At 42.3% G+C, this 13235-nt stretch overlaps 2 protein-coding genes across 10 annotated transcripts in view; one reads left to right on the top strand and one right to left on the bottom strand.

The window, feature by feature from the left end:
• Positions 1-13235, bottom strand: part of LOC129188002 (protein mono-ADP-ribosyltransferase PARP4-like) — an 84525-nt gene that overhangs the window by 52859 nt on the left and 18431 nt on the right. For 7 of the 8 annotated variants that reach the window (XR_008572506.1, XM_054787935.1, XM_054787938.1 and 4 more), the window contains exons 9-13: positions 12883-13050; positions 7467-7618; positions 7007-7138; positions 4341-4439; positions 4030-4213 (exon numbers count right to left, since the gene is read on the bottom strand). Coding sequence is in view for 7 of the 8 variants with exons in the window: in XM_054787935.1 (XP_054643910.1) it covers positions 4030-4213; positions 4341-4439; positions 7007-7138; positions 7467-7618; positions 12883-13050 (735 nt within the window). In the remaining variant the exon portion in view is untranslated. The other variant, XM_054787940.1, reaches the window with a different exon arrangement.
• The window catches only part of LOC129188003 (uncharacterized), a 38606-nt gene continuing 34990 nt past the window's right edge, over positions 9620-13235 (top strand). For both annotated transcript variants that reach the window (XM_054787942.1, XM_054787943.1), the window contains exon 1: positions 9620-10557. The gene's annotated coding sequence lies outside the window, so the exon portion shown is untranslated. The remainder of the gene's footprint in view (positions 10558-13235) is intronic.

A 13235-nucleotide genomic window follows, 5' to 3' on the forward strand; every position in this document is an offset into this window, starting at 1 on the left:
GCAGGTGATTTGAGTTTAGTAGATGATTAGTGTGTGACACTCAGTTTAAAACATTCATGCCCTGCAAAATTTGGGCTGATTTCTTCTTGGATTCAAATTTTTTGAATTCCTGTTTTCGTGGGTTTAATGAGCTGGAAGCCCAAATTATGTAAAAATAAACAAATAAATACTTGAAATCATTTCAATTGTGGGCCCTGAATCTATAATCTATGAAAGTTAAACTTTTTGAATGGAATTATGGAAATTAAACAACTTTTCCATGATATTCTGATTTTTTGGAAAGGGTCTGTAGACAAACAACCATTCACACTCACATTCATACCTATGGACAATTTAGAGTCACCAATGAACCTAACATGCATGTTTTTGGAATGTGGGAGGAAGCCGGAGTACCCGGAGAAAACCCTCACATGCACGGGGAGAACATGCAAACTCCACACAGAAATGCCCAACGGAGAATCGAACCCAGGTCTTCCCGATCTCCAGACTGTGACTGTGTGGCCACTAGACCACTGTGCGGCCCAGTTAAGTTCCAAATGTGAAAATTGTAACTAGTTCATGGTGTCATATTTGTAAATAAATTGTTATTTTAATGTTTTTGTGTTGTCACCTTTTTGTGTTGTTTATGTTGGTATGGTTGTTTAGATATTTGAGCTGTCACAAAAGCACAAAATTCATGTCAAAGTGAAAGTTATGCTTGAAATGTATCTTTTTACAAAAAGTTGGGTTTTCTCCCTTTTTTGTTTGGGAACTGATATTTTCCTGAAACTTACCTATGTTCTACTGCTGGTTACTAAAGAATGGAAAAAGGTAGAAACAAATGTTTTTTTCTGATGAAAGCCGAGAGTCTAATCTTTCTTTTCAAGATTCAAGAGTTTTATTGTCATATGCATAGTAAAACAGGCAGTTATACTATGCAATGAAATTCTTATTCTGTTCATTCTCCCAAGAAAAGAAAGAAAACACAAGATAGAATAAGAACATAAGAAACATAAATAAATACAAACAAACAAACAAACAAACAAATAAATAAATAAATAAATAAATAAATAAAGTGCTATGAGTGTGTGCGTGTGTTGCGTGCGGCGTGTGTGAGTGCTTCGTTGAGAAGCCTGATGGCCTGTGGCTAAAAGCTGTTTGCCAGCCTTGTGGTCCTGGACTTCAAACTCCTGTAGCGTCTGCCTGACGGTAGGAGTGTGAATAATGAGTGTTATGGATGTGTGCTGTCCTTGATGAGGTTGTGTGTTCTGCATAGTACTCTAGTTTTATTAATGTCTTGCAGTGAGGGGAGGGCCGCCCCAACAATGTTCTGTGAGGTCTTGATCACCCGCTGGAGTGGCTTCCTATCACGTGTTGTACAGTTACCGTACCAAACAGTGATGGAGGCTGTAAGGACACTTTCCATAGTGCATCTGTAGAAGCAACTCAGGATTGTGGTGGACATGCCAAATTTCCTCAGTCTTCTCAGGAAGTACAGTCTCCTTTGGGACTTCTTCAGAATTTGTTGGGTGTTGTGAGACCAGGTGAGGTCCTCGCTGACGTGTGTGCCAAGGAACTTGAAGGTTTTCACCCTCTCCACCTCAGTCTCATCAATAAACAGGGGTCTATGCGGCTCCTTTTCCCTTGTTCTTGGGTCGATCATCATCTCTTTAGTCTTATCTGTATTGAGAAGGAGATTGTTATCACGACACCAAGCTATGAGGTCCGCCACCTCTCTTCTGTATGATGTTTCAACACCACCAGTGATCAGGCCGATGGCTGTCATCCACAAATGTAATGATGCTTGTGTTGTTCTGGGAGGCCACGCAATCGTAGGTGAAGAGCGTGTAGAGGAGCGGACTCAGCACACACCCCTTGTGGGGTCCCAGTGCTCACAATTCCTGAGCTGGATGTGCGATTGTGGACTCTGACTGACTGGGGCCTGCCTGTTAGAAAGTTCAACACCCAGTTACAGAGGGAGGGTGACAGGCCAAGTGTGAGGAGCTTGTGAGTTTGTGTTTGTGTTAAAAGCAGAGCTATAGTCTATAAATAGCATGCTGACATATGTGTCCTGGCCCTGTAGGTGAGAAAGGGCTGTGTGGATGGCAGTGTTGACTGCATCATCCGTGGACCGGTTCTGGCGATATGCAAACTGTAGAGGGTCCACAGTTCCCGGGATGCTCTTTTTGATGTGGGTCATGACTATTCTTTCAAAGCACTTCATTACAATAGGAGTGAGTGCTATAGGGCGATAGTCATTGAAGCAGGTCATGTTGCTCTTCTTGGGTACGGGCACTATGGTGGTGGACTTAAAGCTGGTCGGTACAGATGCTTGTGCAAGCGACAGGTTAAATATGTCAGCAAGCACATCAGCTAGCTCTGATGAGCAAACCTGGAGTGGACCGCCTTAGAGATGTTGTCTGGGCCTGCTGCTTTTCGTGCGTTTGTTTTGTTCAGGTAGGGTATTATGAGCCATGAAAGGTTACATTCAAAGACACTACGTGACTTAAGTTGAATTCACATTTTTTGGGTGTAGATGTATTTTTTGGGGTTTTCCGAGCATACTTAAATGCAGCAAATTGTACCTCTGCAGTAAGAGTTAGGTTACTGAGATATAAGAATATGGACTTACTGTCTTTCTTTGCCTTGCTGTTTATTTAGACCACACCAACGTCGCTGTGATTTTCGAAGTGTCAGTGAATGTATCTCACCTCATTGTCTAGTGACAATGAGGAAGTGTCGTTCCCAGGTCGAGTGGACTAGAGACGTTTTTGTGAGTTGGAGATAGATACTGTATATGGTGTTGGAATTGCACTGCTGTTGATGTGTTTTAAAGAGTGGGGATGCGATCGTGGCTCCGTCTGCCATCACAACTGAGATATGTGGCTTGACATGATGTGCATTCGTTAAGGATGCTTTTAAGGATGACTCTTATTTTTTATTGCTTTTTTCCAAGCATTTTTTTGGTGTCATAAGCACTGTAATGTTGCCCAGAAGATAATGTGAGGTGAGATTACGTGCGCTTAACTTTTAACCCGTTTGCATTCACAAGGCAGGGAGAGGATAAATCATTTTCCAGGATAACTGTTTCCAAAACATTTGCATTTTTGTTTTCCATTTTCAATGTTTTCCATGACTAAAAATGGTCAATCATTTTCTAGGTTTTTTCAGGACATGTGGGAACCCTGCTAATGCCTTAAATATGTACCTGATATTCGAGATCCTCCACCATCCTTCAGGATCTGGCATTTGGAACCACTTTGGTTTTCATATTAAGTATAACCCTGATGGCAAGTGCGTCATGGATGTAAAACGGTATGTCCCACAAGTGTCTCACAATGTTAACCTATATCAGTGGAACGAGGCGGGGGGGGACTATACTCATCAAATGTCCTCAAGCTTGGCAGGCCTGTTAGTTTCTTTATTCGTGCTTGAACCATGTTTGCACAATAACTCATATGGAAATTGTCAGAAATGTACAAATTTCTGACAAAAAATAGAGAATCACTTTTTGGTCCAATGACAGGTTATTAAGACCAGTGAGTTGCTGGGCACTCAAATTCGCAGAACAATACAGTAGAGGGCAAACTGACCAGTTTGTTATATGCAATATTATATGAAAATCAAGACAATGTACCAAAACCAGGAAAACCAAGTCATACAAGTTGAAGATTCACTTCGTCACTTCTATTGCAAATGTTGAACTGACATCGGACGAGAACATCAACGTCACACTAGCATGAGTGTTCAGAGGGGAAGGGGGAGCGAGCCGTGTGTCAAAAATAGACATTTTTAAGGCCGTGTCAATTACTTGTGGATTTTCTTGGCAAGGCCACCAGTAAAAAGGATGGAATCAACAGCGCCTCTACTGGTTGCACCCAAGTATTGCACTCCATTTATCTTTCATTGTTGTGTTTTACACAATCGATTGATTATTAATGTTTGATTAATCCATTGATATATCCATAGATTGACTGATATTTCACTTCCAGCTGCAGCACGTATGCTCATTAAACTATTTTGTCACACTGACACACTCCTCAGCCCTACCTCAAACTCTGACTGAATGAAGGAAGTGCGGCGGACGGCACGCACACTGTCGTGTCCCTCGGGGGCCCGAGTCAGTGTGGGGTCTTTCCGGTGGAGCTCCATGCAATCCCCCAGGGCCACGTCGCACACCATGAGCAGCCGAGAGCCGTCTGTGGCGCTGGGCTTGGCGTACTTGAGACAAGTGCTGCAGGACGTAGGAGGACACATAGCTTAGTGACCATGTGCATCTTCAAGAAGAGGGAAAAAAAAGAGCAAATAAAAGGTGTCGGATGCGTGATGTCTATGGACGTTTTAAAAGGCATTCTTCTGACCTCATGCTATCGCTGAAGTAGATACCACTTCCAAGGCTGCCAGCGTCTGTTCTGTCAATGCCGTGGTGCTCCACTCCAACATAAGGCAGCAGCAGACCCCTGAGAACACATTGTTGCCTTCAACATAGAAATCCACTGCAGTGCATTTATCAGTACACAAAGGGCAGAGGACACAAACATTGGTTCATTCTTTATGACCTGAGAACGGTAACATTCATCATGTCATATCATGCAATTCTGATATTTTTTGCCTGTACGTTCCCCGCACACTGACTGCCTAATGAGATGTATTATTATTATTTTTATTATTATTATTAGGGGTGCACGATAATTATTGGACCGATATGAGGGAATTACGATTTCATAGCGATAAACCGGATAACATTAAATCATTCAAGACCAAAGACGTATTTTTATACATTTTCACAATCTTGAACGCCCAATCCCAACAGCGTACTTATACATCTTTCGTGTTCTTTTGAGCGAGAGGCAATAAGAGCAAATGCATTTCACTTCAAAGCGCTTTACCATAAAAACGGCCCCCAGGTGGCAAAAGTGCATTTGATAAGAGCTCGGCAGAGATCAAGTGAAGGGAAAATCACACATGACAGGAAGGAGGAAGTGGAAGAGCATGGAGGAGTGTAGCGTGCAGAAGGTTACAAATTGTAGGGAAATTTTAACGCATGAACATGCACACACACGTGCGTACACGTGCACACACATAGTTCAATTCCAACTGTGAAAATTGTAAATACTTCATGGTGTTATATTTCTAAATAAATTGTAATTTGGATGAAAAACAACAATTTTTTGTGTTGCCATATTTGTTTAGATATTTGAGCTGTCACAAAAGCACAAAATATTTCTGTCAAAGTGAAAGTTATGCTTGAAATCTATCTTTCACAAAAGGCTGTTTTTTTCCCTCCCTGATATTTTCCTGAAACTTACAGTACCTATGTTCTACTGCTGATTACTAAAGAACAGAAAAAGGTCGAAACTAACTTTTTATCTGATGAAAGATCTTTCTTTTGGTAGGTTCCATGTTTATATAGCCATAGAACACAATATTCTGTGTGCCTTGAAAGATCAGTCAAAATGTTCTAAAATGGCTAGTGCTGAAGGGGTTGTCTTTTGAAAAATGGCTGGGGTTAAATGAGGCAAAAAAACCTCTGATAACCGATCATTTAAAAAAATGAGGCGTGGTATGGTGAGCAAATTAAGCGCTGCTCTTTTCTCCTGCCTGTGATGTTAACGGCCTGTCGTAACTTCCCCTGAGCTCACTTGTAAACAAACATCCACTTTAAGAGGAAGGGCCCTGTACCAAATGCTCCACGATGAAGAGGAAAAAGCACCATCGAGCACACAAAAAACCTTATCAGCCACCTGAAGCGCCAGCGGTGCGCCGTTTGAAAAGTGCAAAAGGTTTTCCAGAGACCTCCGTGGCGTCACACTGGTTGCTCGGAGCGTGTGCCACAGCAGGTGGCTCCTCCCGCTCTATACTCTGGTTCTCCTGATAGTAGTGACGTGGTAGTAGTAATGTCATGATGTTTGATTAGGACAAATCAACAGGTACACTTGGTCAAATCCTAATTTGTTCCAGCCCTTCTTACCTGCAGGTGTGCACACACGACACTTAAATAAAAATTTTAAAAAGTAGATATAGAAACGTTATGGGTTATTGGTACCATAATCGGTCTTGAGGAGCAGAACATTATCGGTATCAGTTTAAAAATAAAGATATCGTGCATCTGTAATTATTATTATTCGAAAGAACAGTGTGGAAAATGCTGCCTTGGCAAAGATAAGACAGTAGTTTTAATACGTCCATCCAGCCATTCATTATCTGTGCCTGCTTGTCCTCACTCGGGTCACGGGTATGCTGGAGCACTACCTCAGCTGCCTTTTCGGACGAGAGGTGGGGTACACCCTGGACTAGTCGCCAGCCAATCAATAATTGGTAATCATTTAAAACATGATTTCTATTGTGCTTGTAGATCTGCCCTGCATCATGGCAAGTGATGTCACTCTTTCCGATACGTTTATTTATTTCTGGCGGCCCACCACAAATACATTAGTACCACCACAGCGATTTGGGTCATGTACACTCACACATTAGCATTGGGAGAGTTACTTGTTTTTTTTGTTGTACTTTTTTTTTTTTTCACTTCTTGTTCTGTACAGCACTTCCTGTGGTGGCTATTGTCTCATCAACATTACTGACACCCTTTGACCAGTGTAGAATACTACATATTGGAATGCCTTATATTTGTATTTAACATTGTTTAGCCAATCTTGCTTGAAAATGCTTCTTTTAGGCAAAAAGTATGTCACATTTGCATTTTTTTTTTTTTTTTTACTAATAATAAGCTGTAATCTGCCACAAAACACCAATTCTTTATTAATAAACATATATTTGAAAAACCATAATAGAGACAAGCCAGGAATTTTAAAGAGCTACTGTATTATTATTGTTATTATCAGTGCCAGTCTTTGCTGGTTAGCTGGAAGAAGTCACATGGTTCCATACACTGACGTGCATGATGTCAACTTCAACATAAGTTGATGTTACTAATGTGGTCCTACAGAATGGATTTCAGCATATGCTGGATCCCCTGAGACCCACAAGTTGTTATCTATGTGTGTGTGTGTGTCGCGCTCCAGCTCACCTTGACAGAATTCCGACAAAGTTACTGGCACTGGAGGAGTGGAGGAGGGACTTGATGTTGCCGAGCTGGCCTTTAAAAGTCTGAAGCTCCACGGCTCTGCTGACTCGCAGCACCTGATGTATCTGCACGGCGCTGAAAAAAGCAAAAAACAGGCAAAAATAATGCAGGTTCACAGGCTGTGTCTCTCTTTTGGATGAAAAGCAAGCTTTTTATGAGCCCACTGGGGATCATCAAGCGTGAGTGAGACCCACGGGAGCCGTGGCTGAAAGGCCTCGTCGTGCGGATTAAACTGCGGCACATGGCTCCATACACCTGCGCTAACCTTCTACTGAGATTGTCGGAAAAGGCTTCAAAAGCATCGCATGTGAAAAGGTAGTCGCCACACTGAATGTCTCGACGCAGAACGCCGCTTTTCGTTCATTCTGGTCACACATTACACGCAGGTGAAAGAGAGGCTCACCTGTCCCGCAGCAGAGACGCCACAGCGCGAGACTCTGGGCCGCCGTGGTCCACCGCTTCGATGCTGCAACGCAGGGCGCGGAACTTTCCCACGCTGGAAGGGGTGGGGCTCCTCAGGGTCATCTCGCTCACGTTCAGGATGTCTCGGATTAACTGGTCAAGGAGGAACAGTGTGGATGTGTGCTGTGCGTGTCTGATGTTTCCATAGCAACTAAATGACACCATATTCATGAGATAAGTACTGTACTTGTTAAGATTTATAGGGTAGTGTGAAAGGGTGATGGGTTTGTGTTGTTCTGAACATTCATTTCCCAGGATACGAATGTGAGAAAGGGTTTGTGTTGTTCTGAATATTCACTTCCCACTGTATCTTGTTATGGTCTTGATACGAATGTGAGAAAGGGTTTGTGTTGTTCTGAATATTCACTTCCCACTGTATATCTGCTGACCTTGCCTACCAGGTGCTTGTTAAAAAATAGTAACTCTGCGTGCGAATGCCTGAGTTTCGGGGCCGGCCACCCCGTTCTCACGCTCGCACGAACAGACTGGTATAAAGAGGGGAGAGCGAAAACACCTAGACGGAGTCTGCTGCGGGTTGTGATCGAACGCCCAGCCGATTGACGCGAACTCTTCCACGGGTGTTGGCTCTCCACCCTGTTGGCGTAGGTAAGAGGCTTTTTCGCTGCAATCATATATCTTGTGTGTTGATGCTTAAATAAATACGCCCTTGTTTAGGCTAAAATACCTTGATGTGTCTGTGCCATTCTGTGTGCCGACTGAACACGATCCTCTAAAAAATATTCTAAAACAGGTAGTATCTTTTCACGCCTATAATTGTAGTAATACTATTTTGACTCATTTAACTGTTTCTGTTTTTACTGTATTTTATTTTGGCTGTTACTTTTATCCATCTTATTTACTATGTCTTTTATTTATTATTCTGTACAGCACTGGTTGTTTCAAAGTGCTTTACAGATAAAGTTGGATTGGCCTGGGTTGGAATTTGGCCTTAAAATAACAATATCATAATTACTTGGACAGCGGCACAGTTTTTATTGGTCACGCCACATTAAAAAAAAATTCTAGGGCTGTCATAGTTAACGTGTTCACGGATGTTTCCATCAACGGGACAATTTTTTTTGACACGCGATTAACGTGCACACATCCTGTTTGACCCTCGGCCCACACCGCAGTTTGAGGAAAAGCAGCGGAGCCACAGGCGGGAGCAAATATTGAGCAGAAATGGAGAAAGAAAAGGGTATTTTCATTGGTAAGTTTAGCTTCAAAGCCCTGGCAGATGGCTCTCGCAACAAGACCAAAGTCATTTGTATCTGCCGTCGCTGTGATTTGAGTTGTCACGGTGTACGTCGCCTGTCAGAGAGAAGCGAGAAGTTACTGGAGCATTGCAGGTACTTGCTGTATTGTCATTTATGCAGTGGTATCTTGGCATATGAGTGCCCCCACTAACGAGATGCAAGGCTTCTCTCAGCTGATTTTTTGCTTTGAACTGCGAGCTAAAATGAGGGTTATGAGCCGCTATTTACTGACAGGCGTAGCCGAGGACAGCTATTTGGAGGCTTGTGTCAATGTGACCATGGCTCAAGACCAGAACGGATGTGTAGCAGCACACTAGCTAGTCACCAGGGCAAATTTTCAACACATCAGCAAAACATACGTACAGTATACGTACAGTATAGCCATCTCATTGATCTTATTTATTATGCATTCCCATTTATTATGCATTCCCACATAGTATCAGAATTTGGGAGCAAATATGAGGTGAAAGAAATACAGTGGGAATGCAGTGTGCAGCGTGGGAGAAAGATAGAGGGTGCGTTCAAGGACTGTCAAACTAAGTGGGACAAATTGATGCTCGCATTAAACATGCAAAAACTGGGGGATTTCTAACTCTATATTATTTTTTGAATAAAATAATGGCCCGTATTTCCAAAATTGATATCCCTTTACATTATTTTTATTTTTAATGTACCGTATTTTCACGACCTTAAGATGCACTTAAAAGTCTTACATTTTGTCCAAAATGGACGGGGCGCCTTATAATGTGGTGCGCCTTATGTGTGTACCGAGTTCGAAAATCTGTGAGTGTTGCTGTGTGACTTTTATGAGCGCGCCACTCGACTGACTTAGAGCGTCTCCTGCCGACACGCTGCTTATATACAGGAAAGGTGGACGTGACTGAGGACGCACGCCCCCAGTAGTTACATAAGTATATTTTATGAAACGCGCCATCTATCCATCCGGACAAGGATTACCGTGGCACAGCAACATCCAGCGGATTACAAGGAAAGCTGGCCATCTTCCACTCCTGCTGCAGTAAAAACATTGCAGAAAAACACATCCAGCCCAACTACATCACCAACATGGACGACATGCTGCTCACTTTCGACATCCCGGTGAACCACACTGTAGAGGAGAGAAGGTAGCGATACACACAACGGGACATGAGAAGTCGGCTTTTACTGTTGTGCTTGGTTGCCATAGTAATGGACGGAAACTGCCATCTGTGGTGATTTTTAAGAGGAAGACGTTGCCTAAAGAAAAGTTTCCAGCCGGACCAATCAAAGGGGCTGGAAGGACGAGGAGAAAATGGCTGAGTGACTGAGTGACATGTACGGAAAGAGACCGGATGTTTTTTTCACACGTGTCACCGTCCTTGTTGATCTGACTCCATGCGCGCCCAATTCACAGCCGCTGTGAAAAACCAAGTGCAGCAAATTAACTCGGAGCTTGCCATCATTCCAGGAGGCTTGACGAAGGAACTCCAACCGCTGGACATCAGTGTAAACACGCCGTTTAAAGTGAATTTGCTAGCGGCGTGGGAGCGATGGATGACAGCTAGCAAACAAAGCTTCACTAAGACTCGGAGGCAGTGCTTCTGATGCAGTGTTGTTCGAGCTTTCACAAAAACCGGCATCATTTCTGAAGTGCCGCACGGCAACAAGACCGACTCTGACTGACAATGACGAGAGGGAACCTGGCGTGTTTGATGGAGAACTTGCCCCACTATTTATTTGGGATACAGAAGATGAGGACTTTAATGGATTTGTGGATGAGGATTGATCAAAAATAACGTGAGTACATTGTTAAATACTTCAATAAAGTACAACCCAACTCAGTTTTGCTCCCGCTGCCTTTTTAAAAACATACGATAGCATGCATGCTAGCGTATTATAGCGTCGCTGGGAGCACTTCCTGTTCCCCAGCGTGCTTTGCGTAGTGTTTTGGTGCAAATGCTCTTAAAGTTACATGTATGAGCTACATAGTTGTTAGTTATTGTTCTGCACAAATAGCGGTAGTGTCTTGTCTGTTTTTGCGTTGCTGTGTGATGTTTTTAGTTGTGCACCATGACTGAGACTGTTGTGTTGAATGATGACCATCCTGATTTCAAGTGGTTTTGATAAAATGAATGAGATTTCTGCTCTTAATGTGTCCAAAGAAATAAAGCACTGTCGCTTCCTCACTGACTTCTGAGCGACACGGTCTGTTTTAGCGTGCATACCTGCGGCCAATAATACGGTGCACCTTATGTACATGTTAAATACAGAAATAGCACCTGTAACTGAGACTGCGCCTTTTAATACGGTGCGCCTTATGTGAAAATACGGTAGTTATTGAATCGTTTACCAAGAAATTGGCATCCCTACTTATTATAGATTAAAAAATGTATTTCTATCTGTCATTAATTATAAGTTAACTATGGACAAAATTTGATCAATCACGATTAAATAATGTAATCAATTGAGAGCCCTAAAAAATACTCCTCAATAAACACTAAAAAAATTGCTCTTCCCTTTCTTCTCTGTGTACCGCCCATTGTCTTCTGCGTCCTCATTGGTTGTAGACCATTGTCATTCAATCTCCTTTGTGGCGTCTCTTTTTGTGGTCATGGCGAGCAAACTTGCTAACCATGTGAGCTGCTTGCTAACCGCCAATATTGAAAACAATAGAAGAAACAAAAGAAGCTAACCTGTGACTCTGAATGCTGTGTGGTTTTGTCCCTGACAAAACCCACAATGTCGACGAAACGTTCTGTCCCCAAATAGCAGGGGAAGCCACAAAAAAGTCGGACTTCTAGACATGCTGAAGGAAGGTAGAAATTCTGCGGTGTACGGCGCCATAACGGAATACTGTAAATGAATCTTCAGTTCATAGAGGACGATAAGAAGGAGTAAAATATGATATATGATGACAGGAGTGATATGTTTTAACAAGGACACAAAAACGCTACAGCTGAACGGTGCCAGGAGGCGCGGTCAGGGAGTGAAATACGTGTGAGTCACTTAATTTCTTGTGTCCAACCTAGTAGGTTGATCATTAAAATTAAAGAAAATTTCAATTTTGAGAGTGTTTAAACAAGAGAGAAATGTGATAAAATGTTCATGCCTGTCTGGGAAAAGTGTATAAAGTGGATGGTGAGGGGTTTTATAGCTTTAAAACATATATAATCATTGTAAAAACATTAAGTTGGCTACTTTGCGGATTTCACTTATCGCAGGTTATTTTGGGAACCTATCTCCGGCGATAAACGAGGGAACACTGTAAAGAGAAATTTTTTTTGCAAGGTTCAAAATTGAAATCTTTGTCATTCTATTCGCATAATATAAAATTCACAGAAAATCCACAGAAGGCGTAGCACGGTAGCGGTTCCACAATGACATAAAGGGAATAATACAATACAAAAAAATACAATACAATAAAAAATAAATGAAATACCATTAATAAGTCAAAATAAATCATCTTTGCATATTCATGGTGGATTCATTTCAGCCTGTTTACAAATGAAAACATATCACACAGGCCGCCGCATCCTTTGAGTTCTCAGTAAATGTTTGGACATGCCTGCCACAAAGACAGTAGCATTTGTTGTTCCCATGGCAACCCCGCATCACCTTCTTTGGCAGTCTATAATGTCAGTGTTGCGTTATCTTTAGCGCCAGGTCTAATTTGATTCTCCATCCTGTGGCTTAATGATGGAAGGGGGAGCAAACAGAACCATCTTCCCTCCTGTTATTTTGCTATTTTGAGGTGATCTCACGTTGTCTTTTTTGCCTCTGAATTTGACCTCTAATAAGTGACAGCAAGAGCAATGTTAACAATTACACCTGAATCATTACGAAGACAGCGAAATCAAAACATTTCAACGAGCATATTCTTTGCCACGTGAAAGCTGTGAGCGTTTAAAATGCTCAAAAGCAGCAACAACTAAAAAAAAAAAAACAAGCTCGAGGGTATTTTAGCAAGTTCATCAAAGCGTTTTTTCGACTCGCTTCAAAAGCGCCACAAAATTGAGGAGGCAAAATAAAAAGCCTCTTTGGGTGTGCTGTTTTGTGACACGGCGGCAATATTCATCACGATGTAGGCTTATCTGTTTTGGACGTTTGTGCATGTGTGTGTACCTGACACAGGTCCAGCTTCTGAGAAAAAAGCTTGGTGTTGAGGGTCATGGTGGGCATCCTGTGTGGCAGCAGGGTGTACACTTCAAACAGAAGTCGGGCCACTTCCATGTGCTGCCCCTCCAGCAGGTTTCTCTGAGCTTGAATCAACAAGCCCTCTGCTCTGCTCACCTAAAAAAACATGCACATCGTTTCAGCCGTCATTCCAAATGAAATTTACCAAAAATATACAGTATAAGCCCACAGTTTTTTCATAGTTTAGCCGGTCCTGCGACTTACAGCCAGGTGAGACTTACATCAAATTAAATATGTACATTACCGTGTATATCAGAGGTGTCCAAGCAGGGGTGTCCAGT

Source organism: Dunckerocampus dactyliophorus, chromosome 9 (assembly GCF_027744805.1).
Source record: "Dunckerocampus dactyliophorus isolate RoL2022-P2 chromosome 9, RoL_Ddac_1.1, whole genome shotgun sequence".
Classification (NCBI taxonomy): domain Eukaryota; kingdom Metazoa; phylum Chordata; class Actinopteri; order Syngnathiformes; family Syngnathidae; genus Dunckerocampus; species Dunckerocampus dactyliophorus.